Raw genomic sequence first — 27,948 nt, forward strand, 5'->3', positions numbered from 1 at the left:
GCACAGATATAAGCTAATGCTTACTGAAAGGCTCCAAGGAAGCAACTCGAATACATGGGAAAATATAGCAGAAACGTGCAGAGAAGCAGCGACCACCGTCATTGGAACTGCAAAGCAAACTCTGAAGCCATGGATAACAAGCGAGACTCTCGAGGCAATAAAACACCGTAAGCGCCTACGCAATATATTCCTAAAATCCAAAACAAATGAAGCAAAAACACAGGCCAAAGCTAACTACCGTACCGCCGCAAATACTGTTAAGCGTTTAGCTCGTAGAGACAAACGTTTATATTACTAGCTGAACAAGCAGAACAAGCTTCTAATATTGGCAATATTCGTGGTGTATACGAAACAATTAAGATAATGAGTGGCAACAATATTAGGCCTATTTCAACAATCAAGGATGAAAACGGACAGGAATTAAGCAACCCTGATGAGCAAATAGATCGCTGGCGTCGGTTTTTCAGCACTGAAAACCCTACAGATAATGAGACACAGCCAAATACTTCTACTTCTACATTACGCCGCAACCCGAGGAGAGATGTAAATACAGATCCACCTACGTATGAAGAAGTATTAAGAGCTCTAAAGTCACTCAAAAATGGCAAGGCAGCTGGTCCGGATAACATACCCTCGGAACTACTCAAGTATGGAGCGGAACCCATTGCGCAAACTATCACCCCAATTATAAGAGACGTGTGGAAGACAAATGTCTTTCCCAACGAATGGAAAAATGGCACAATTGTTACAATCCCAAAAAAAGGTGATTTGACCCAGTGTAAAAATTGGCGAGGAATAACATTGTTAAACGCAATTAGCAAGGTAATGGCACAACTTATACTACACCGCATATCTCCAGTGCTCGATTCAATTTTACGGAAGGAACAGGCGGGTTTTCGCCCTGGTCGATCGTGTGCAGATCACATCAACTCCTTACGTATAATTATAGAACAGTCTGCTGAATTAAACTCACCTCTCTATCTTTTATTCGTGGATTTCGAGCGAGCTTTTGATACCGTTTACCGAGATGCTATGTGGAACGCCCTTTTAAATAAAGGCCTCCCTCCTAAAATTGTATCCCTAATCAGGGAACTCTATAGAGATGCCAAAACGTCCGTCCGTTTCAACGGCAAAGAAAGTCAACCCTTCGAAACCAGTAAGGGAGTAAAGCAAGGATGTCTCTTGTCCCCCACACTTTTCCTTATACTTCTAGATTCTGTTCTAGAGATAACAAACATCGAGGCCCCCCATGGCATTCGTTGGAATGTAAATGATTTCCTTGGCGACATCGATTATGCAGATGACATTTGCTTTTTCGCCCACAACTTCGACCACATCAAAACCAAATTGGAATCGCTTACCCGAAATGCCTCAAAAGTTGGTCAAATTATCGAAGACGTAGAACACTTCTGTTACTTAGGTAGCAAGATTACCAAAGACGGCGGATCAGAAGCAGATATCAACGATCGTATTAACAAAGCTAGAAATGCGTTCCGATCACTCAATAAAGTCTGGAGGTGTAGTGCCATATCAATCACAACTAAAATTAGGATATTTAACTGCAGTGTCAAATCTATTCTACTGTATGGTTGTACGACTTGGAGTTTTACGCAAGCGACCACTAGAAAGCTCCAAGTATTTATCAATCGGTGCCTACGCCAACTTCTAAGAATCTTCTGGCCTAATAAAATATCAAATTCGGAACTACTACTCCGAACCAATTGTAGCCCTGTCGAGGTAGAAATTCGAAGGAGGAAATGGACTTGGATAGGCCACATCTTTCGGCGACCACACAGTGACATCGCCAGAACAGTTCTAGACTGGAATCCGCAAGGACAACGTAAGAGAGGACGCCCAAGAAACACATGGATCCGTTGTACAAAAAGAGAGCTTGAATCAGCCCATATATCCTGGGGCCAGGCAAAACATCTGGCCAATGATAGAAGGAGATGGAGAGAGCTTGTCGATGCCCTATGTTCTACCTGAACTTTTTACATCTGTTTTTTATGTAATTAATGCAATTTTTTTATGTAAGATATACTGATGTAAATAAAGGACATATATATATATATATAATTGACAGTTGAAATCAACTCGATTTCGTAAATGTAAACATAGTCTTACTAAAACTTCTTGTTTGTCAAATCAGCTGACTTCTTGCAAGTTTTTGCAAATTGTTGTTTGTTCGATAACATTCTGCAAAATTTTTAGCTTCAAGAGAGTAAAATTAGTGGAGAGAAGTAACTGAGAACTTGCTAAGTACTTGCAAGTACTTTTTACTTGCGAAGTTATCGTACAGACCTATTTTCTACTTGACAAGTTTGGCTGACCTAACATCGTGATTGCTGGCATCCGATTTGCAGATACATTTCACCTACAATTTTTAGGTCTCACTAGAGTAAATTTCATTAAAAAATTTCATGAAATTAGGTGTTCTTAGGCCGAATTCCCCATTACAGCAATTTCATGATTATACTCTACTATGAAACTCAATCTAGAGACTCATAATTTCACGTTAAAATTTCGGTGAAATTATTCTAGAGTGGCCCGGGACTAGCATAATGTGCTAACATTTTCAGTATTAAACAATAAATTTGTAATTTGACGTATGTTTTTTGGGACGAATTCAATTAACAAAATTTTTTTTGACGTTTCAAATTCGATCAGATGGGCTGATGCATCTACCTTGGTAATTGTGCTATGAACAAAAATCACCTGACTGTCATTTAAATCCTCCAAAATGTATATCTAAATGCAATGAGATTTGTAGTGGATTTATTAAATTCAGTCGAGGATTTATGACAAGTCTAAATTAGCTATTATTGTCGATTATAAAACAGCCTTCGACAGCCCCGTACGTTCAAAGCTATTTCAAGACATATCTTGATTTGGTATCCCCGCAATGCTTATTCGGCTTTGTATATATATATACCACTATACACCAGAGTAAGGCAATATCACTCACGTGAGCATAAATTTACTCTCGCTCACCACCAGTCTACACAAGTTGTGAGCGAGAGTAAATTTAAGGTCACGTGAGTCACATTGTCTTACTTTGATATACACCAATAGTCACATGTTACTTGCTTATGCTGACGATATTCACATCATGGCACAGTGGTCCCACTTGTATGGAAAGGAGTGCCAAAAAATAGTTATAATCGAGCTACCGCCTCGAAATTTTAAACATAGTTTTATAACGAGCCCAAAAGAGAGAAAAAATGATTTTAATGAATGTAGGTCCACATTTGAGTGTAGACCCATATAAAGGTACCGCCCGATTTTTTATTTTGACGATTTTAGCCAAATTTTTCAATCGATTTGGCTGTAATTTTGCATTTTGTGTTCTGAGGGAACAACATACCTCCTTGCAACAAATGTTCATTATAAGTCCATGTTTAGATATAGGTCCCATATAATTCGGTATTTGACGATTTTAGCCAAATTTTCCAATCGAGTTGGCTGTATAAGGGGAATAACATCTGTAGCTGGGGACAGCTGGATCTTGTTTTATCGTTAATTAGAGACTTTCCCCTGTATTAAAAAAAATATGGGTTTGCCCTTGCTAGGCGTTTACACCAGACAGTCTGTCTTCAAATACAACTCTGATTTACTAACACATACATACATTTGTCGGCTGTCTCCCAACTGTCCATCATTTTTTCACAGACAAAGTTTTTAAAATTTTTGGCAAAAATAAGTGAGATAATAATTGAAATGTGTTGAAAACAAAAGAACATGAATAAAAACAAAATATGTGAACGGAAAACAAAAAGAAATCGACGATTTTCATTCATAATTCGACTACTTTTTTTGCAGTTGTCTGGACGCCTACGTCACACAGGCAAGTTTTGGGTTTTTGACAATCAATACATAAACTCAACTGTCCCGCAGGGTTACGGGGCCAACATTAGTAAAACTTAACATAAATTTAAAGTAATGATATTAAAAATAGCACAAAAAGTCATTTACAAAAAATTTATTTTTAAGGAAGTTAGACAACGATTTGTCGCCATAAATTGTTAAATTTTTGTCAACGGGCGGAACCACGGTGCATGGATCGCTCAGTAAAAGAAGTAATCGAAGGCCGAAGGAGAATCTATTAGAAAAATCTAACGGTCCTCTATAAGAAGACCTAAAGGCCTGCGTACATAAGCTGCCTTGCCTGCTTACCTTGCTTACTTCTGACAAAAGAATAAAAAAGAAAAGGGCAACCCAGTTCGAAATTTCCTCGGTCTTCTTTATTCTTTTATTTTTATTATGTCAAAAATGAAGCAGGAAAGCAAGGCAATCAGGCAGAGCAGCTTATGTACGCAGGCCTTAAGGGTCAATTGTACGAAGACCTAATGGCATTGTTCTAACGTTCTAACGACCTTCTATAAGAAGTCCTTACGGCCTATTGGCGTTCTATAAACAGAAGATCTGATGACTTTCTATAAAAATAATACATAATGGTCTTCTATAAGAAGTAGACCTAATGGCCTTTTATGAGAAGAAGACCTAATGGTCTTTTATAAGAATGCCCTTTGCCAAATGACATTCTATGAAAAGAAGACCTAATCTTTGCTATAAAAAGAATGACTAATGGCGATCTATAAGAAGGAGACTTTAAGGTCATCTATCAGAAGATGACCTAATGGTCTTCTTAATAAGTAGACCTAATGGTCTTTTATGAGGAGTAGACCTAATGACCTTCTATAAGAAGAAGACCTAATGACCTATTATTAGAAGTAGACCTAATGACCTTCTATAAGAAGAATACCTAATGGCCTTTTATGAGAAGTAGACCTAATGACCTTCTATAAGAATAACACCTAATAACCTTCTATAAGAAAAAAACCTAATGGTCTTCTATAAAGAAGAAATGGCCTTCTATAAGAAGAAGCCTTTTAAAAGAAGAATACCTTATGGCCTTTTATAAGAATCGCCTTTACCAAATTACCTTCTATAAAAAGAAGACCTAATCTTCTGCTATAAAAAGAAGGACTAATGGCGATCTATACGAAGGAGACTTTAAGGCCTTCTATAAGAAGAAGACCTAATGGTCTTCTACAAGAAGAAGACCTAATGGCCTTTTATGAGAAGAAGACCTAATGGGCTTCTATAAGAAGTCCTTGCGGCCTTAAGGCCTATGGGCCTTCTATAAAAAGAAGATCTGATGGCCTTCTATAAAAATAATATATAATGGCCCTCTATAAGAAGTAGACCTAATGACCTTCTATAAGAGTTAGACCCAATGATATTTTATGAGGAGTAGACCTAATGACCTTCTATAAGAAGAAGACCAAATGACCTTTTATGAGAAGTAGACCTAATGGCCGGCTACAAAAAAAACACCTAATAACCTTCTAAAAGCAGAAGATCTAATGACCTTCTATAAGAGAAAGACCTAATGGGCTTCTATAAAGAAGAAAATCGAATGGCCTTCTTTAAGAAGAAGACCTAATGGCCTTCTATAAGAAGAAGACCTAATGGCCTTTTATAAGAAGAAGACCTAATGGCCTTTTATAAGAAGAAGAAGAAGAGCTAATGGCCTTCTATAAGAAGAAAATCTAATGGCCTTCTATAAGAAGAAGACCTAACAGCCTTTTATAAGAAGAAGACCTAATGGCCTTCTATAAGAAAAAAGCCCAATGGTCTTCTATAAGAAGTCCTAAGAAGTACTAACGGCCTTCATTCATTAATTGTTTCCCAAAAGAGCTTTTGATTAATGAATTTAAGCCATCAGCATACTTCTCCAAACTTCGCACTTTCACCATAAACAAATTTTGAAGTAATCGACCATTGATAATTCCCATTTAATAAATTTCCAATTTGTTACCACTTCCCACACTCAATCAAACACATATTTGGCATACTTGAAATGCTTGCGCAAATTATTTTTTGCAAAGACCCTTTCACCTGTCAGTTTGCAAATTGTAATAACAACAACAACAATTATGATAAGATAAGTTTTTTATTAAAGAAATCAGATCGCTTCATTTCGAAACATTAAATATTTGTCGGCATATCTTTGCTCTTTTGTGAACTGACAAATTATGATTGTTAATCTCTACGAAATTGAATCAATAAAAATGTTGATTGGAAACTTTCAATTGTTGTGGCCTAAATTTCAAATAAAAAAATGAGATTAATTTTTTAAAGGTTTTATGATTATTTTGTTTGAAATGTAATTAAATAACATCCCCACTTCAACAATGAATGAATGGCCTTAGAGCAATTGGACGAATTGTTTTTTTTTATTAATCTGTGGTCTGGTATCAAAAACTAACTCGCACATTCCAGGCAGATAACCGTCTGCTAGCTAATAAATCATGCATTTATTAGGTTTGCACTACAAAGAAAGATATTAATTTTTCGGCAAATTAGCACCATGTCATCAACATCATCTGAGTCAGCTAAGTTAGGCCCATTAGTTGTAGTTAGTAGCAACAGCGTGCTGATAGCCAGCCCGACAGTTAGTTATGACAAATTAAGTGGTAAAAATTGACCAAAAATAAAAAAAGTTATTTTTAACGAAGAAAAAATGCAAATTACTAAAATCTACAGCTTGGCGTAATAGGCTCTTCTTTGCATCATCCAATATTTGCAGCAACTCTAAGGCCTCGCGGGCAATTATTTTATTAGCCACTTACTTGGTTACAGCCTACCTTTTTTCTGTTGTTAGTTTTTTGTTTGCGAGAGTCTTTGGATTCGTTAAACATCTGTTTTTTTCGCATGCAGGTATGGTCTAGCTGAAGACCCAGCTTGTAATTGAGTTTAAGTTGGGTTTTATTAGTTGTTTTTGTTTTTTCGTTTTATTATTATTTGCCATATTGCGAGGACTGATTTCATTTTTTTGTTACCATTGCTACTGGCTTCAGCTTCAGTAAAGTCCTTTCCATTTAGTTTTATTTTGGTTTTTCTATTGCTGCTGCAGATGATGTTGATGATGATCATCATCATTATCATCAATCATGAAGATAGAAAATATTTTTAAATTGCAAGGTTTATTGTTTAATATTTTCAGTAACTGCCAGTCGGAGACGAAGAGCGAGATGACATAGTGACATAAATTGAAAATTGTTGGGAACTACCCTACTGCTGGCAATCCAGATAAACAAAAAAAAAAAAAAAAATAAATAAATATTATACTTAAATGTGTCCATTCTACAACAGGAAAAATGGAAAGGGTATTAAGAAGCACCCTTTACTTCGGAAAGGGTATTAAAAAGCAGCCTTTACTTCGGAAAGGGTATTACGAAGCAGCCTTTACTTCGGAAAGGGTATTAAAAAGCAGCCTTTACTTCGGAAAGGGTATTAAAAAGCAGCCTTTACTTCGGAAAGGGTATTAAAAAGCAGCCTTTACTTCGGAAAGGGTATTACGAAACAGACTTTACTTCGGAAAGGGTATTAAGAAGCAGCCTTTACTTCGGAAAGGGTATTAAGAAGCAGCCTTTACTTCGGAAAGGGTATTAAGAAGCACCCTTTACTTCGGAAAGGGTATTAAAAAGCACCCTTTACTTCGGAAAGGGTATTAAGAAGCACCCTTTACTTCGGAAAGGGTATTAAGAAGCACCCTTTACTTCGGAAAGGGTATTAAGAAGCACCCTTTACTTCGGAAAGGGTATTAAGAAGCACCCTTTACTTCGGAAAGGGTATTAAGAAGCGCCCTTTACTTCGGAAAGGGTATTAAGAAGCACCCTTTGCTTCGGAAAGGGTATTAAGAAGCGCCCTTTACTTCGGAAAGGGTATTAAGAAGCGCCCTTTACTTCGGAAAGGGTATAAAGAAGCACCCTTTACTTCGGAAAGGGTATTAAGAAGCCCCCTTTACTTCGGAAAGGGTATTAAGAAGCCCCCTTTACTTCGGAAAGGGTATTAAGAAGCACCCTTTACTTCGGAAAGGGTATTAAGAAGCACCCTTTACTTCGGAAAGGGTATTAAGAAGCACCCTTTACTTCGGAAAGGGTATTAAGAAGCACCCTTTACTTCGGAAAGGGTATTAAGAAGCACCCTTTACTTCGGAAAGGGGTATTAAGAAGCACCCTTTACTTCGGAAAGGGTATTAAGAAGCACCCTTTACTTCGGAAAGGGTATTAAGAAGCACCCTTTACTTCGGAAAGGGTATTAAGAAGCACCCTTTACTTCGGAAAGGGTATTAAGAAGCACCCTTTACTTCGGAAAGGGTATTAAGAAGCACCCTTTACTTCGGAAAGGGTATTTAGAATCACCCTTTACTTCGGAAAGGGTATTTAGAATCACCCTTTACTTCGGAAAGGGTACTAAGAAGCACCCTTTACTTCGGAAAGTGTTTTAAGAAACGCCCTTTACTTCGGAAAGTGTTTTAAGAAACGCCCTTTACTTCGGAAAGTGTTTTAAGAAACGCCCTTTACTTCGGAAAGGGTATTAAGAAGCACCCTTTACATCGGAAAGGGTATTAAGAAGCACCCTTTACATCGGAAAGTGTATTAAGAAGCACCCTTTACTTCGGAAAGGGTATTAAGAAGCACGCTTTACATCGGAAAGGGTATTAAGAAGCACCCTTTACTTCGGAAAGGGTATTAAGAAGCACGCTTTACATCGGAAAGGGCATTAAGAAGCACCCTTTACATCGGAAAGGGTATTAAGAAGCACCCTTTACATCGGAAAGTGTATTAAGAAGCACCCTTTACATCGGAAAGGGTATTAAGAAGCACCCTTTACATCGGAAAGGGTATTAAGAAGCACCCTTTACATCGGAAAGTGTATTAAGAAGCACCCTTTACATCGGAAAGGGTATTAAGAAGCACCCTTTACATCGGAAAGGGTATTAAGAAGCACCCTTTACATCGGAAAGTGTATTAAGAAGCACCCTTTACTTCGGAAAGGGTATTAAGAAGCACGCTTTACATCGGAAAGGGTATTAAGAAGCACCCTTTACTTCGGAAAGGGTATTAAGAAGCACGCTTTACATCGGAAAGGGCATTAAGAAGCACCCTTTACATCGGAAAGGGTATTAAGAAGCACCCTTTACATCGGAAAGTGTATTAAGAAGCACCCTTTACATCGGAAAGGGTATTAAGAAGCACCCTTTACATCGGAAAGGGTATTAAGAAGCACCCTTTACATCGGAAAGTGTATTTAGAAGCACCCTTTAGTTCGAAAAGGGTAATAAGAAGCACCCTTTACTTCGGAAAGGGTATTAAGATGCACCATTTACTTTGGAAAAGGTTTCAAGAAGCACCCTTTATTTCGGAAAGGGTCTTAAAAGGCAACCTTAAGTTCGGAAAGGGTCTTAAGAAGCACCCTTTACCTTGAAAAGGATGCTTTCATAGAACTTTTCTGAAGGAAGGGGTGCTTCTATAGATGCTTTCTGAAAGAAAGTGTGCTTCTATAGATCCTTTCTGAAAGAAATGGTGCTTCTATACATCCTTTCTGAAAGAAGGGGAGCTCCTATAGATCCTCTCTGAAAGAAAGGGTACTTCTATAGATCCTCCTTGAAAAAATGTGCTTCTATAGATCCTCTCTGAAAAAGGGGGTTTCTATAGATCAGGAGGAGGCATTGTGACTCACAAGAGAGCCCATGTGCTCTAAGTGAGCGTAAATTTGTTATCGCTCACAGCCTGTGTAGATGCTAACACGTTGTGAACAACAACAAATTTACGCTCATTGAGAGCACAAGAGAGACCCAAAAATGTTCTCTGCCTCACTCTGCTATAGATCCTCTCTGAAAGAAAGGGTGCATCTGTAGATCTTCTCTGAAAGAAATGGTACCTCTAAAAATCCTTTCTGAAAGAAAGGGTGCTTCTATAGATCCTCTCTAAAAGAAAGGGTGCTTCTATAGATCCTCTCTGAAAGAAAGGGTGCTTCTATAGATCCTCTCTGAAAGAAAGGGTGCTTCTATAGATCCTCTCTGAAAGAAAGGGTGCTTCTATAGATCCTCTCTGAAAGAAAGGGTGCTTCTATAGATCCTCTCTGAAAGAAAGGGTGCTTCTATAGATCCTCTCTGAAAGAAAGGGTGCTTCTATAGATCCTCTCTGAAAGAAAGGGTGCTTCTATAGATCCTCTCTGAAAGAAAGGGTGCTTCTATAGATCCTCTCTGAAAGAAAGGGTGCTTCTATAGATCCTCTCTGAAAGAAAGGGTGCTTCTATAGATCCTCTCTGAAAGAAAGGGTGCTTCTATAGATCCTCTCTGAAAGAAAGGGTGCTTCTATAGATCCTCTCTGAAAGAAAGGGTGCTTCTATAGATCCTCTCTGAAAGAAAGGGTGCTTCTATAGATCCTCTCTGAAAGAAAGGGTGCTTCTATAGATCCTCTCTGAAAGAAAGGGTGTTTCTATAGATCCTCTCTGAAAGAAAGGGTGTTTCTATAGATCCTCTCTGAAAGAAAGGGTGCTTCTATAGATCCTCTCTGAAAGAAAGGGTGCTTCTATAGATCCTCTCTGAAAGAAAGGGTGCTTCTATAGATCCTCTCTGAAAGAAAGGGTGCTTCTATAGATCCTCTCTGAAAGAAAGGGTGCTTCTATAGATCCTCTCTGAAAGAAAGGGTGCTTCTATAGATCCTCTCTGAAAGAAAGGGTGCTTCTATAGATCCTCTCTGAAAGAAAGGGTGCTTCTATAGATCCTCTCTGAAAGAAAGGGTGCTTCTATAGATCCTCTCTGAAAGAAAGGGTGCTTCTATAGATCCTCTCTGAAAGAAAGGGTGCTTCTATAGATCCTCTCTGAAAGAAAGGGTGCTTCTATAGATCCTCTCTGAAAGAAAGGGTGCTTCTATAGATCCTCTCTGAAAGAAAGGGTGCTTCTATAGATCCTCTCTGAAAGAAAGGGTGCTTCTATAGATCCTCTCTGAAAGAAAGGGTGCTTCTATAGATCCTCTCTGAAAGAAAGGGTGCTTCTATAGATCCTCTCTGAAAGAAAGGGTGCTTCTATAGATCCTCTCTGAAAGAAAGGGTGCTTCTATAGATCCTCTCTGAAAGAAAGGGTGCTTCTATAGATCCTCTCTGAAAGAAAGGGTGCTTCTATAGATCCTCTCTGAAAGAAAGGGTGCTTCTATAGATCCTCTCTGAAAGAAAGGGTGCTTCTATAGATCCTCTCTGAAAGAAAGGGTGCTTCTATAGATCCTCTCTGAAAGAAAGGGTGCTTCTATAGATCCTCTCTGAAAGAAAGGGTGCTTCTATAGATCCTCTCTGAAAGAAAGGGTGCTTCTATAAAAAAATGTAAAATTCTGTAAAATGTTGTGTCGACTGACGGATCTGTTCCGCAGTAATTGGCTTTGTAAGTGCAGATAGACCCATATTCAATGTAGGGTATCTTTAATATGGCACAATTTCCTCCCATCCTAGAGCCAATCACCTTCACTTGTTGCTGCTACCACTTCTACACGTTCTCAATGTAGATTACAAATTATCTCTGAACGTTTGGTTACCACCTCCAAAAATAGTTTTTTTTTTATTATCATTTATATGAGAACACTGAGTTTAAATTATATTAAAATCTAATTATTTGGAGCGTGCATTTTTTAGCAGTTGCATAAAATTGCCACATATGACAGGCAAGCGAAGAGCTTATGCATGCATTTGGCGGGTGTAATATTAAATCCTCCAACAACTAATCCATCCAATAAATGAACTCATAGTTTATTCGGTCCATCCATCCACCATCCTCCTCCATGTTGTCTGGTAACAATTTGTCGCTGTCATTGAACGCATTCATTTCTGCACCATTTGCCAAGTTGTTTTTGTTGCCGGCAGGTTGGCAACAAGGCAAACAAAAAAAATAAGCGACAACAAAAAGGATGATCACGATTTTTGACACATTTTCGTGTGTGTTGGTTGGTCGGTTTGAGGTTGGTTTGAACAACCAAAAAAACTGATGCTTTACTTGTACCACATAATGCAATATATTGTAATTTGTTGTGTGGATTACAACATTTTTGAAGCTTGGCGTTTTTTGTTATACCTCTATATAGAAGAGAGAGTCATAGAAATAAGAAGTGCATGAGGAAGCATGTCTTGTGTGGTAACTGAAGACCACAAATATCTGTTACAATTACAAAATAATTTGTGTGTGATGAAGTGACTATTCTGTTAGAGTGACCAGGTGTTCACAGACTCATGCTAAAGTTTGGGCATTCCAGTACAAACGTGGCCCACGAATAAATTCGTACGTCAACCTCCCTTTGTTACTGTTCGTCCGTTTAGTTTGCAACCTATCATCAGCACGCTCCAGAAGGATTATCATAACATCCCCATCCACCAGATCAGAAGGCCCGAGCAATTTATCCTCTGTCATTTGTTAAAAATAATATTTTCCATATTCTTGTTATGGTCACCCAAATTGGACAACCTGAGAAAATTCGACATGCCCTCGTACAAAGGCATAATTTTGCGTTGTTTTTTTTAATTCTCTACTTTTGTTGTATGACCGTCCAAACAAAATATACACATTTTGCAAATATTCCCACATTGATGACGTTGTTGTCAATGCACTTCGTCATTTAGCATCCTCCAAGGTAGACAAGAGTCTGCATAAAACATTCATTCAGTGAGTTGGCAAATCCAAACAATCACACACTTCAGAACTAGGTCCGCCAAAAAACAAGTAAACAAAAACCTACAAACCTGTAAAACACAAAAACAAATTATATGAGATTCAGGGTATTGCTCCCAAAAAAGGTAGTTGGTGCACATTTTGGTTCAGCCTTAAAGAGAAGGGAGAAACAAGTACAAGCTTCATTATGACCGTCATGTTGGTTGAGTACGTGCAACATCACCTAGTCGCTTAGTCATCATGCTCCAAACATCTTTAAGAATGGCTGAGCATGATCATCTCAATGATTATGACTATCTATCGCCTGTGTTGAAGTCGCCAGCATTCCAGTACTTTTGGTACTTCATCCAAAATGTGTGTGTGATCCTAAAACAAAATGTGTAGTGAACTAAACCAATTATTTTGTAACTATTCACACTATTTTTGGGGAGGATGGTAGTACAGTGATTAAGAGGGGTAAGGTGGATCACTTGCTAGGAAAAGGAAAATGTGAGGAATATTTAATTACAATTTTGAATCCGATAAGCTTTCGAAACAAATAGAAAACCAATTGGAGTAATGCCATGCTTTCTTAAGAGAGCTCGCTAAGTTGTCCTGAAGTTAGAAGTTTGTTTTCTGGTCATGTTATTTTAATGAAAGAAGGGCTTGTGTCATGGGATCCAGACAGTCCCGTTCAGACGGTAAGGGTCTGTGGTCCATTCATTTGGAATCTCATGATGGATTCTCTGCTGCAGGAGTTAGCGGAAAGACAAAACTCACTGGGAATTTTCATTCAGAACAGCCCCCAATATCTGTGCATATTTTGATTATCTGCTTAACTTAATTGAGAGTTAGACTCCTACCGAGTGGGTGTTGTGGTGGCTGGTGACTAGATGGCGCTGATGCTGCTGAAAGCAGGTTGGCCACAGGGCATTGGTAGATAAGCGGCTGTCTTTCTTTCTTAAGTTGTTTCGATTTTGACTCTGCCGTTCCTTATTCTTTTTTCAGAAATTACGTAAGCAAGAATGCCATCCTGCTTAAGTTACAAGGATTACGAGGGATACTAAAAAACCTTCTGGCCTAGGCAACTCGCAGTGTCGCCAGGTGTCATTTGACTTTTTTTTTTGGAAAGTTTGACATATTACCATGTGTTGGGTTGATATATTACCAGTGGCTTGATTGAGACACCTCCAAAACATGGTTTTTGAACGCTTTTACAACATCTTCTGGCGACAAAAATCTTTGACCACGCATTTTCTTTTGATTTGCTGGAATCAAATGAAGTCATTGGATCCCCAGTCGAGGCTGTACTGCGTAAGACCCATCAATTCTACGTTTTGTCCGATGTAACAGGCGCTGGTTTGAATCGATGTTTGAGAGCTCGCATTGTCATGATGCAGAACAATTCGTCTTCCCTTGTTCGGTTTTCGAATTTATCAGGAGACTTCAGGCAAACAAATTGTAGTGTAATTTTCAGAATTAACCGTACTTTATTTCTCAAGCCGTAGAGTCGCCACACGGTCAGTATTGCCAAAGAGACAGGCAAACATTTGCTTCGAAGATCTATTTCCATGAACAACTCTGGTTGGATTTGGCTCGCTTTCGGAGACCCAAACGGTCGATTCCTGTTTTGTTTCGGGCTTCTAACAATAGATCCAAGATTCGTCATATGTGCTGATCTTATAAATGCCGTTTGAAGCACCGCGATTGTTTTTCTGCACAATTTCTTTGCACTAATCCACGAGATCCTTTTTTGAGCGATTGACCAATTTTGCTGAATCTAGCGAGAAAATCCATTTTTTCGGCCAGGTGTTCATGCAATCTCGAATGTTAGTTGGTGGAATAAATACCCAAGGATGTCTCTATCTGACGGTATTTAATACGGCGATCTTGGATTATCCGTTCACACGCGGCTTAATTTTTTTTTTTTTGGCACCACGGCCGTTTTTGGGCAACCTTCACGACCTTCGTTTCTTAGCGAGTGTCCGCCACGATTGAATTCATTGAACCAGTTTTTCATAGTCCTATAGGATGGTCCTTTATCGACATACAAAGATTTATTTTGATCGATGCACTCTTGCCGTGATTATCCACATTTTGATCAATTGAAGGATATGTTGACAGCTGTTGCTGTTATGGTCAGATGGGTCTTGCGGAGTGACTGGAGCAGGCACTCTGTGCGTACCACATATAGTGGGATACTGGTTGCAGCATATAGTGCACCTGTATAGCAGGCCGCAGCTGAGTTTGTTTTAGATCGAAGAAAGTTCTTGTCGTGTCAAAGTGTAGTCATGTTAGCAGGTCTATCTGTGTATCGTCAGTCAAATTAGAAGTTAAAGCGTGGGTTGAAATTGACTGATGACCGACGGGTCGGGCCTTCTGATGTGATGGACGAGGATATTAGGCGGGCCAATTCAATCCTTCGGGATCGTGCTTCTGATGGTGACGGATTAAGTGGACGAACAATGACAAAGGGAGGATGATGTATGATTTTGTTCGTGACGCTAAATTCGTACTGGACCGCTTTAGCACGAGTCTGGGATTCTTACTGACGCGGCACGGCTCTCTGAATGCATTTTTGAACGTGACACATTTAGGATGATGTGGGATGACTGAGGATTAGAGACATGCACTGACGGAATGTTCTTACTAGAATGACATTAGAGATTTGGCAAATATAAGTATATTACTCCTTACTAAGTAATGAGTATGGTCCCAGCCAGCATTTTTTTAATTTTAAATCAAATTAGATTATTTTTAGATCCGACTGCGCGATTAAAAAGCTGGAATATGAGCGCATTCTCTGATCATAAAAGACTCATTTGTCGGGAGAAAAACGTAACCTTGGGCGACTTTTCTACACAAATCACATATGAGTCTTCCTCTGCATTAGATACGAGACATTTTCACTCTGGGTATTCGTCTCTGTTCTACATCATGAAGACCTTTCCTGATATGCCTATCCACTAGATGCATCGACAACATCTTGTTGTGCCGACGCACCGGCAAGATCGCAGCCTCATAATGCAAGTGGTCCACCGGGAGGAGACAACCTGTTTAAGTTCTCAGGGCTGCATTCTGCAACATTTAAAACACATAAACGACATAGTCCGACTTGGAACTGAATCTAATTTTGTGTTCGTTTTCGAGAATGTAAAACACAAAGTTTTTCCTTTTCGGGGTTTTCATGAAAATTTCCCGTAAAATTGTTGTTAAATCATCGAAACCATTGGGGCATTTCGGGAATTGTGCTGCTACAAAATCTGAAAATTGTTGTCTCTTTCATAAAATTTGAAATATATACAGTCGGACATCGATTATCCGTGATGGTCGGGACTGGAGGCATTACGGATAATCGATTTCAGCTCTGAAAACCAGATACTAATTTTTTTGATTTGAGTGTATATACTTCTCATATACACTTTCCACACAACTTTGATATAAATATCGCGTATAATATTACGAGCATTGATTGCGTTCATCATGGTTTGCTACTTTAGCTGACAACAAAGACAAACAAAAAGCCACAAGCAGCCACCACAACATAAGGAATAATTAAACACCATAACAAACATGAAAAGGAAAGAAGAATGAAATAAAGAAGAAGAATGAAACAAAACAGAAACAAATAAAAACAAGAGTCTCATTGTTGGTATACATACACACAAAAACAAAGATAAAGGCTGCATGTCGTACAAACACCACAACTCACCAAAATTGTTTTGTTCAACACGGCATCGAATAGCGAGAGAAGAGAAAGAAAAGAGAGAAATATTGTTCAGTTGACACAAACTATTTTCGGATTTAACAAAAACGATTGTTGGATTCACAATACTACATAAGGAATCCAACAATATGTTAACAATACATATTTTGCTCTTGGAATATTGTTGGATCAAACATATTTTTTTCTCTGCGTGTAATGGAGACAATGTTTTTATGCAGTTTTTGAACATATTTTTGATTAAAAATGGCATAGTATTGAGCAATAATAATAAACTATGTAATTTTTATTATATTTAACAAATAATCCACCAAATTTTAGAAGGATACATCTTAATCTTTATCAGATTCATCTGAATTGACTTTGCCCCATGGTTTTAGTGATACCATAAATACAAAACTTGTGTAATACGGAAGAATTTCCACTTTTCTCTTGTTCACCTTTTGTTTGCTTAATGAAATTATGTGGAAAGTGTGCTTTTACTCCCGGATAATGAAGTTTTTTATAATGAAAAATAGAGGAAATGAAAAAAATGCCAAAATTTATTTTCTATCCCGGATAATGGAAGTTCCCGGATAATCGATTCACGGATAATCGAGGTTCAACTGTAGTTATACGAAACTTGGTTTTGAAACTAGTAACATTGTTGTAAGTACTTTTAGCTTCTTGGGATAATAACCCCCCGTTTACACATGCAAGTGACAGTTCGAAAAATGCCAATACACTCACACATATTCACTGCCACACCAACTATCAACCTCACTGCCGACAACATTTCCTTGTCAGTAATCAATGTAAGTGCTTTGAAAGTAACTTCAATTTTTCCGAACGTTTACACATGCATGTATAAGTTCGAAAAAATTTAAGTTTTGACTATAATATATATACACAACTTTCTGCAAGTTACTTGCAGGTAAGGTGCAGTAAATAAGGGTTGTTACCCTTTCATCATCTACTATTTCAACATTCGTTAAATAAGTTGATAGCGTTTCTATCTTATATCCTACTTCTGATTCCGATATGTAGGTTTTTACCGCTTCTTGATGTATTTTGATACCTGATAGGTATTTAAATAATTAAGTATACGGTCGTATAGGACAAGTTCTTAAAATAACCTAAGGTGGAAACAAAATAAACGTTTGGCTTGAGTTTAGCGTTTCACCGTGTTCGATAGATAAGCTTCTTCAATGCAACAGCGTAGGTCTGATAGCTCATTTCGAATGGAAAAAAAAAATTCTCATTTCGTTTGCTGCATAAATTTATATAGAGGAATTCCATCATTGCTCTAAATTTTGTAATATGTTCGTTCATTTATTGATGTCTTTTTAAATTTCAAAGCATACTTTTAGGAGTTACTAATCAAAATTTATTTTATAAATAAAATTTCACCTCTTTTGCTCTTCGTACCACTGTCCACAATCATCAAGTGCTAGATGTTTGCAATAAACTGCTATCTCTTCGTCTATGAGGTTTGATAGCTGCAAGATTGCACAAGTTTAAAAGGGGGCGCTTGACAATTGACCCACAATAAAATCAAATACAACGATGATGATGAGGCAGGCCATCGATAATCTCGTCTCTCATTTTTTTTTTTGATTACTTCAAAGTAATAATATGGATGATGGCGGTAAAAAATAGATTCAGTCAGCATCACGCAATAGCAATAAACTGATTTAACTAATTTTATTGTACCTAATTGTTGTAAATACTTACGCGAAAAAATATCGTTGCGGAAATACCTTTAAAATAGAGATCGATTATTGCACACAACTATTAACGTGACGATTGTAGTTTGGTTTTTAGTGTTATAAAAAATGTTTGCGATGCCTGGGAGCATTCTCAAAGACATTTTTTTTGCAGAGAAGACGTTAGATATGGTAACACAGCCGCAGATCCTAACATGCAAAGAAAAAAATGCTTCTAATGGGAGCTTCTTAAAACCTTTTCCAAAAGAGGGGGTGCTTCTAAAACCCTTTCCAATGGGGAGGGTGCTTCTAAATACCCTTTACAAAACAAAGGGTGCTTCTTAAGACCCTTTCCAAAGCAAAGGGGGCTTCTTAAGACCCCTTCCAAAGCAAAGGAAGCTTCTTAAGACCCTTTCCAATAGAAAGGGTGCTTCTTAAGACCCTTTCCAATAGAAAGGGTGCTTCTTAAGACCCTTTCCAAAGGAAATGGTTCTTCTTAAGACCCTTTCCAAAGCAAAGGGCTCTTCTTCAGACCCTTTTCAAAGAAAAGGGTGCTTCTTAAGACCCTTTTCAAGCAAAGGGTGCTTCTTAAGACCCTTTTCATAGCAAAGGGTGCTTCTTAAGACCCTTTTCAAAGCAAAGGGTGCTTCTTAAGACCCTTTCCAAAGCAAAGGGTGCTCCTTAAGACCCTTTCCAAAGCAAAGGGTTCTTCTTAAGACTCTTTCCAAAGCAAAGCGTGCTTCTTAAGACCCTTTCCAAAGCAAAGGGTGCTTCTTAAGATCCTTTCCAAAGCAAAGGGTGTTTCTTAAGACCCTTTCCAGAGCAAAGGAAGCTTCTTAAGACCCTTTCCAAAGCAAAGGGTGCTTCTTAGGACCCTTTCCAAAGCAACGGGTGCTTCTTAAGACCCTTTCCGAAGCAAAGGGTGCTTCTTAAGATCCTTTCCAAAGCAAAGGGTTCTTCTTAAGACTCTTTCCAAAGCAAAGCGTGCTTAAGACCCTTTCCAAAGCAAATGGTGCTTCTTAAGACCCTTTCCAAAGCAAAGGGTGCTTCTTAAGACCCTTTCCAAAGCAAAGGGTGCTTCTTAAGACCCTTTCCAAAGCAAAGGGTGCTTCTTAAGACCCTTTCCAAAGCAAAGGGTGCTTCTTAAGACCCTTTCCAAAGCAAAGGGTGCTTCTTAAGACCCTTTCCAAAGCAAAGGGCGCTTCTTAAGTGCTTCTTAAGACCCTTTCCAAAGCAAAGGGTGCTTCTTATGACCCTTTCCAAAGCAAAGGGTGCTGCTTAAGACTCAATCCAAACCAAAGGGTGCTTCATAAGACTTGATCCAAAGCAAAGGGTACTTCATAAGACTCGATCCAAAGCAAAGGGTGTTTCTCCTATAGTCCCTTTTTGAAAGAATGGGTGCTTCTATAGACTCTTTCTGAGAGAAGGGGTGCTTCTATAGACTCTTTCTGAGAAAAGGGGTGCTTCTATAGTTCCTTTCTGAAAGAAAGGGTGCTTCTATGGTCTCTTTCTGAAAGAAAGGGTGCGTCTGTAGTCCCTTCCTGAAAGAAAGGGTGCGTCTGTAGTCCCTTTCTGAAAGAAAGGGTGCGTCTGTAGTCCCTTTCTGAAAGAAAGGGTGCGTCTGTAGTCCCTTATTAAAAGAAAGGGTGCTTCTATAGTCCCTTTCTGAAAGAAAGGGTGTTTCTATAGTCCATTTCTGAAATAAAGGGTGCTTCTACAATCCCTTTCTGAAAAAGGGTGCTTCTACAGCCCCTTTCTGAAAAAAGGGTGCTCCTATAGTCCCTTTCTGAAAGAAAGGGTGCTCCTATAGGAAAGAAAGTTTGCTTCTACCGTCCCTTTCCGAAAGAAACGCTGCTTCTATGGACCCTTTCTGAAAGAAAGGCTGCTTTTATGGATCCTTTTTTTATAGAAAGGCTGCTACTATTGACCCTTTCTGAAAGAAAGGCTGATTCTGAAAGTTGGTTTTTGTATATGGTTTGGATGTTTGATTATGGATCAGTTGGGATGTTTGATTATGGATCAGCAGCGAAACACATTCAACCCTCGAAAACCTTAACCTTGACTCCAAACATTGTTTTCCATGCCCCTTGTGCAACGTGTAAAAACAATTTCAACACCATACATACATTCTTCTTACTTTTTTCACATCTCCTTTCCATTGCATTTCCTAATGCAACCATCAATCATTCCTTGATTTTCAACACGTTGGCGGTGAAGACCCCATATTAAAATCACTTGGCACATGGTGGCAACAACAACTGTGTAAACAAATGAAAATTTAATTAGCTCCAGTTAGGCTCCACTTGTCTCTCTGTCTCACATTGCATTCTGGACTTCACTCTGTTTGTGAGTATGTAAATCAAGTTGTAAAAACTTGAAAGGTGCAATTTTACAGATTAAGACATCGTTTTAAATTTCCATTCATTTTCTTTTTTTTTTTTTTGCAAGAAAAACAAGTGCTTCTTGTTGTCGTTGTTGTTACATTGTATGGATGGTTAAGGCGTAGGCGTGGAGTTTCGTGCTTTTCTGTGGAGATGTGAGCCAATGATAAGTGGGATAATTTTTTGAAGAAGCAGGGGCGTGTTGTTGTGCTTGGTTATGGGAGGAACAGCTACCACTGTTGTAGACAGCTACTTCCCTTGGTGTCCAGCGGTCCATTTGTGTTCAAACTGAAAAGTGATAAGAAGAGGCTTCTTTCTGTAGACTTCTTGAGAAAATGCAATGGGAAATTATTTAAAAATTACCTCGAAATGAGAGCTAATTAAAAGCTTTTTAATATGTTCGAATGATTTTAAATCTTCCGGTATGTCTTATCGAATCTCTGAGTCGTTTCATCAGCTCCAATCGTTGATATCAATCAGTCGTATTCTTTCCACTTGCGGTGAAGATTTGTATTTCATTCATTATTTTTTTTAAGGTTTCTTATCGTTTCCAAAAAGAAATTGTCAATGACCTCAGCCAGCCAACCAAATTTTCTATGAAAAACAATCCGTGGTTTGTTTCAATGACATTTGCATTTATTTAAAATAAATTGCAAATAATTTCACCATCTGTAAGTAGTGAAACAGGCCTCGTAGATAGAAACAAACCGAGCTGGAAGAAAATGTGGTTGCTATTAATTGCAATAATAATTTTTGGAATTATTATAAAATATTTACAAAACTTACATCACTGGCGGAAGTACGGCGTGGAGACGATTAGCTTCTGCAAACTGCTTTATAATTTGCTGCGTCGACAAATCGGTCTGGTATTGGGAGATATTTATCTAGAATTGCAGAAAAAACAAAAGCCACTCAATGTGGCAGTATCACCATTTATAACAATTCTGATACTGCAGGATATGGAGCTGATTAAAGCAGTGATGATAAAACAATTTCAATTCTTTTCGGATAGAGGCTTCAACAACCCCAATGATCCATTGAGCACAAATTTAATAAGATTGGATTATAAATGGTGGCATCCATTGAGGCAAAAGTTGTCGCCAGTATTTTCACCGGCAAAAATGAGAGCCATCTTTCCCACACTCTATAAAATGTGTGAGTTATTAACCTCCAAACTTGAAATTGCAGCAAAAGAGGCGAAACATAATCACATTTCCATACATGACTTGTGTGCGCGTTATACCACAGATGTAATTGGCAATGTGGCCTTTGGCATTGCTTTCAACAGTCTTGAACATCCAAACTCCCAGGTTCGCCAACAAGCTTTAAAACTTTTCGATTATAGTTGGCATCCAATTTTAGACAGCCTTATGGGCCACTATAGTTGGTTGGGAAATTTTTTTAATATCAAAATTTTCAAACCAGATTTAAGTAATTTTTTTGTAAAACTAGTCTCAGACATTATTGACTATCGTGAAAAGAGCGGAAAGAGACAATCAGATCTTATGGACACCTTAATTGGGTTAATGAAAAGAGATCAAGAATCTAGCTCAGAGTTTGTGCTATCTTTGGAATTGATGATTGGTCAGGTGTTTGGATTTTTTGGTGCTGGATTTGAAACATCTTCAAACACCTTGGAGTTTGTTCTCTATGAATTGGCCAAACATCCGGAAGTTCAAGAAATTGCAAGAAAAAATGTGCTGGAGGTGCTGCAAAGTCATGGCGATGAATTTTCATTTGATAATCTTAAGGAAATGGAATATCTACAGCAGGTACTACAAGGTAAGTCAAGGTTGTGACATGTCACAACAATAGAAGAGGCCCGTAGGCGCCTTCGAAAAAATAGAAGAGCACTGTAGGGGTTTTTAAAGAATAAAGAGCACCGTAGGGGTCTTCAATAGAACAAAAGGGCACCATAAGGATCTTCTGGAGAATAGAAGAGCACCGTAGTGGTCTTCTATGGAATAGACCACCAAAGGGGTCTTCTATAGAATAGAAGACCACCCTAGGGGTCTTCTATAGAATAGAAGACCACTGTAGGGGTTTTCTATAGAATAGAAGACCTCCGTAGGAGTCTTCCATAGAATAGAAGACCACCGTAGGGATCTTCTATAGAAGAGAAGACCACCGTAGGGTTCTTCTATAGAATAGAAGACCACCGTAGGGGTCTTCTATAGAATAGAGTACCGCCGTAGGAGTCTTCTATAGAATAGAATAGCACCGTAGGGGTCTTCTATAGAAGAGAAGACCACCGTAGGGTTCTTCTATAGAATAGAAAAGGCCCGTAGGGGTCTTCTATAAAATAGAAGAGGCCCGTAGGTGTCTTCTATAGAATAGAAGAGGCCAGTATTAGCCTTCTATAGAATAGAAGAGGCGCGTAGGGGCCTTCTTTAGAATAGAAGAGGCCCGTAGGGGTCTTCTATAGAATAGAAGAGGCCCGTAGGGGTCTTCTATAGAATAGAAGAGGCCCGTAGGGGTCTTCTATAGAATAGAAAATGCCCGTAGGGATCTTCTACAGAATAGAAGAAGTCCATAGGGGTCTTCGACGGAATAGAAGAGGCCCGTAGGGTTCTTCTATAGAATAGAAGAGGCCCGAAGGGTTCTTCTATAGAATAGAAGAGGCCCGTAGGGATCTTCTATAGAATAGAAGAGGCCCGTAGGGGTCTTCTATAGAATAGAAGAGGGCCGTAGGGGTCTTCTATACAATAGAAGAGGCCCGTAGGGGTCTTCTATAGAATAGAAGAGGCCCGTAGGGGTTTTCTATAGAATAGAAGAGGCCCATAGTGGTCTTCTATAGAATAGAAGAGGGCCGAAGGGGTCTTCCATACAATAGAAGATGCTCGTAGGGGTCTTCTATCGAATAGAAGATGCTCGTAGGGGTCTTCTATAGAATAGAAGAGGCCCGTAGGGGTCTTCTATAGAATAGGAGAGGCCCGTTGAGGTCTTCTATAGAATAGGAGAGGCCCGTTGAGGTCTTCTATAGAATAGAAGAGCCACCGTAGGGGTCTTCTATAGAATAGAAGAGCCACCGTAGGGGTCTTCTATAGAATAGAAGAGCCACCGTAGGGGTCTTCTATAGAACCAAAGACCACCGTAAGGGTTTTCTATAGAATAGAAGAAGCCCGTAGTGGTCTTTTATAGAATAGAAGAAGCACGTAGGGGTCTTCTATAGAATAGAAGAAGCACTTAGGGGTCATCTATAGAATAGAAGAAGTCCGAAGGGCTCTTCTATAGAATAGAAGAAGCCCGTAGGGGTCTTCTATAGAATAGGAGAAGCCCGTAGGGGTCTTCTATAGAATAGAAGAAGCCCGTAGGGGTCTTCTATAGAATAGAAGAAGCCCGTAGGGGTCTTCTATAGAATAGAAGAAGCCCGTAGGGGTCTTCTATAGAATAGAAGAAGCCCGTAGGGGTTTTCTATAGAATAGAAGAAGCCCGTAGGGGTCTTCTATAGAATAGAAGAAGCCCGTAGGGGTCTTCTATAGAATAGAAGAAGCCCGTAGGGGTCTTCAATAGAAAAGAAGAAGCCCGTAGGGGTCTTCTATAGCATAGATGAGGCCCGTAGGGGTCTTCTATACAATAGAAAATGCCCGTAGGGGTCTTCTATAGAATAGATGAGGCCCGTAGGTGTCTTCTATAGAATAGAAGAGGCGCGTAGGGGCCTTCAATAAAATAGAAAATGCCCGCAGGTTTCTTCTATAGAATAGAAGAGGCCCGTAGGGGTATTCCATAGAATAGAAGATCACCGTAGGGGTCTTCTATACAATAGAAAATGCCCGTAGGGGTCTTCTATAGAATAGAGGAGGCACGTAGGTGTCTTCTATAGTATTGAAGAGGCCCGTAGGGGTCTTCTATAGTATTGAAGAGGCCCGTAGGGGTCTTCTATAGTATAGAAGAGGCCCGTAGGGGTCTTCTATAGTATAGAAGAGGCACGTAGGGGTCTTCTATAGTATAGAAGAGGCACGTAGGGGTCTTCTATAGTATAGAACAGGCACGTAGGGGTCTTCTATAGTATAGAAGAGGCACGTAGGGGTCTTCTATAGTATAGAAGAAACACGTAGGGGTCTTCTAAAGTATATAAGAGGCCCGAAAGGGTCTCTTATTGTATAGAAGAGGCCCGTAGGGGTCTTCTATAGTATAGAAGAGGCCCGTAGGGGTCTTCTATAGTTTAGAAGAGGCCTGTAGGCGTCTTCTATAGTATACAAGAGGCCCGTAGGGGTCTTCTATAGAATAGAAGAGGCTCGTAGGGGTCTTCTATAGAATGGAAGAAGCCCCTAGGGGTCTTCTATAGAATAGAAGAGGCCCGTAGGGATATTCTATAGAATAGAAGAGGCCCGTAGGGGTCTTCTATAGAATAGAAGAAGCCCCTAGGGGTCTTCTATAGAATAGAAGAGGCCAGTAGGGCTCTTCTTTAAAATAGAAGACCACCGTAGGGGTCTTCTATAGAATAGAAGACAACCGTAGGGGCCTTCTATAGGATAGAAGATCACCGTAGGGGTCTTCTAAAGAATAGAAGACCCCCGTAGGCCCGTAGGGGTCTTCTATAGAATAGATGAGGCCCGTAGCGGTCTTCTATAGAATAGAAGAGGCCCGTAGGGTCTTCTATAGAATAGAAGTGGCCCGTAGGGGTCTTCTATAGAATAGAAGTGGCCCGTAGGGGTCTTCTATAGAATAGAAGTGGCACGCAGGGGTCTTCTATAGAATAGAAGTGGCCCTTCGGGGTCTTCTATAGAATAGAAGAGGCCCGTAGGGGTCTTCTATAGAATAGAAGAGGCCCGTAGGGGTCTTCTATAGAATAGGGGTCTTCTATGGAATATAAGAAAAACGTAGGGGTCTTCTATAGAATAGAAGAGGCCCGTAGGGGTCTTCTATAGAATAGAAGAGGCCCCTAGGGGTCTTCTATAGAATAGGGGTCTTCTATTTTATATAAGAAAAACGTAGAAGTCTTTTATAGTATGGAAGAGGCCCGTAGGGGTCTTCTATAGTATAGAAGAGGCCCGTAGGGGTCTTCTATAGAATAGAAGAGGCCCGTAGGAGTCTTCTATAGAATAGAAGAGGCCCGTAGGGGTCTTATATAGAATAGAAGAGGCACGTAGGGGTCTTCTATAGAATAGAAGAGGCCCGTAGGGGTCTTCTATAGAATAGGGGTCTTCTATGGAATATAAGAAAAACGTAGGGTCTTCTATAGAATAGTAGAGGCCCGTAGGGTCTTCTATAGAATGGAAGAGGCCCGTAGGGGTCTTTTATAGAATAGAAGAGGCGCGTAGGGGTCTTCTATAGAATAGAAGAGTCCCGTAGGGGTCTTCTATAGAATAGAAGAGGCCCGTAGGGGTCTTCTATAGAATAGAAGAGGCCCGTAGGGGTCTTCTATAGAATAGAAGAGGCCCGTAGGGGTCTTCTATAGAATAGAAGAGGCCCGTAGGGGTCTTCTATAGAATAGAAGAGGCCCGTAGGGGTCTTCTATAGAATAGAAGAGGCCCGTAGGGGTCTTCTATAGAATAGAAGAGGCCCGTAGGGGTCTTCTATAGAATAGAAGAGGCCCGTAGGGGTCTTCTATAGAATAGAAGAGGCCCGTAGGGGTCTTCTATAGAATAGAAGAGGCCCGTATGTGTCTTCTATAGAATAGAAGAGGCCCGTAGGGGTCTTCTATAGAATAGAAGAGACCCGTAGGCGTATTCTATAGAATAGAAGAGGCCCGTAGGCGTCTTCTATAGAATAGAAGAGGCCCGTAGGCGTCTTCTATAGAATAGAAGAACATCCTAGGTTTTTTTCTATTGAATAGAAGAACATCGTAGGGGTCCCTATAGAATAGGAGTGATCTTATATAGAATAGGTGTCTTCTACCGAATAGAAAACAACCGTAGGCGTCTTCTATCGAATAGAAGACAATCGTAGAAGTCCTCTATAGAATATAAGACCTCCGTAGGGGTCTTCTATAAAATAAAAGACCACAATGGGGGTATTCTATAAAATAAAAGACCACCGTGGAGGTATTCTTTAAGAATATGTACTTGTTCACCTTACACATTAATGTAACAATTATCTTTTCTTTCAGAAACCATGCGTCTGCATCCTCCAGCCCCCTATACGGTAAGGGTGTGTCGCCAAACATGTGTGTTAAAAACCAAAGAACATTCGCTAACAATACCCATTGGCACCAAAGTCATGATACCCATATATGGCATACATCGCAATCCAGATTATTATACTCAACCCGAACGATTTATACCAGAACGCTTTGCTACTAGTAGTAATGAGGATATACTTGCCAAACAACTGCCAACATTTATGCCATTTGGAGCTGGACCACGAATATGTATTGGTGAACGTTTTGCAAAAATGGTATTGATTTTATCCTTAGCCATGCTTCTAACAAGATTTAGGTTTTCATATTGTCCGGAGACACCAATGAAATTACAATTTGATCCCAAAAAGATGTTAGTATTATCAAGTAAATCTATAATTAAATTAAAAGTGGAAACTTTGTGAAAATTTAGTTGAAGAATATTTAATTTACTAACTATCTTGGTTGATTTATGGGAGATCATGATCCTTTGTCCAGATACTGATTTCAACAACTGATTTCAGATTTCTCTTCATCTTCATCAATTATTTTACAAATCTCTAAATCGTAATGTTGGGTAGTTTTGTCATTTGCTGAAAATGCTTTACCAATGGCAATTGACAACCAACGTCGTCATCCTCATTTCCAAGGCCACGATCATTCCTAAAAGGGAGCTTTTTGCCAACAAAGCTTTTGTGTTTCTTTCACAAGTCAATGGATCAAATACCTGTTTTGCCCCCTTTTTATCACATTTCTCGCATCACACACTCTGCCTCTGTTTTCTCTGTTGTGCTTGTCCGCTCCAATAAAACTTATCCAAACGTAAACCTACCAGTTTAACTCATTTCTATGCAAATGTTATGAACTGTTTTTGTGAGCCTCCAAGTGATGCCATAAAATTACTAGGGTAATCCTCCTCTATTGCATTTGAGTTGGAATTGGAGCAAACAAATTAATCAAATTAAATCATTTTCTGCAGAAGTTCTTCACGTAGACTCTTGGAATAAATCTTGGGAATAAGACAAGAAGTAGGTTGGCAATCAATATAAATAAGTAGAAAAAGTATAAGAGATATACCCTCAGCCTGTGACGTAATGAAAAGAAGCAAACCCCAAAAATTACTGTTGTAGTGAATACTGCGAGAACTATCTGAAATAATGTTTAAAATTTATACGCGAGCAGGTCTAAACCTCTTGTGAAACCCAAATGTATGAACTTTTATAGTGGTGGTATCGGAAGAAATAGACCGATATAGTCCATCTTCGACTTACCCCTGAAAAATTAATATTGTCGTAAATTAAGCCGGGGTGACAACCTGTTGTAGACATGTCCCTAAACTAAACATTTGCAAAAAGTTTTGTGTGGGAGGTACCAGAAGGAGTGGACCTATCGGTCATATTCTAACATTATTTAAGTGTGAAAAAATATTACAATGCGCTAAGGTGTCCATCAGGTACTTTAGTTGGTCGCCATGGATATTTTAAGAGCATTTGGACTAATATATCAGGAAAATTGGGCTTGCCCCTGAAAAACATCATATCGGTAAAACAAGTAGGAACGGCGTTAAGTTCGGCCGGGCCGAAGGAAGACTAAATACCGAATTTCAGATATTT

General features: G+C 39.1%; 1 protein-coding gene across 1 annotated transcript; it reads left to right on the plus strand.

Moving 5' to 3' along the window:
* Window positions 1-363: 363 nt before the first annotated feature.
* On the plus strand, window positions 364-26,760 carry LOC141386907 (cytochrome P450 6a22-like). The gene is made up of 3 exons (XM_073955809.1): window positions 364-647; window positions 21,287-22,056; window positions 26,327-26,760. The coding sequence occupies exons 1-3, from the start codon at window positions 364-366 to the stop codon at window positions 26,758-26,760; spliced, it is 1,488 nt and encodes a 495-aa protein (XP_073811910.1).
* Window positions 26,761-27,948: the final 1,188 nt, after the last annotated feature.

The sequence above is a fragment of the Musca autumnalis genome, unplaced genomic scaffold (genome assembly GCF_047663935.1).
Source record: "Musca autumnalis isolate F117 unplaced genomic scaffold, ASM4766393v1 scaffold_5, whole genome shotgun sequence".
NCBI classification, from domain to species: domain Eukaryota; kingdom Metazoa; phylum Arthropoda; class Insecta; order Diptera; family Muscidae; genus Musca; species Musca autumnalis.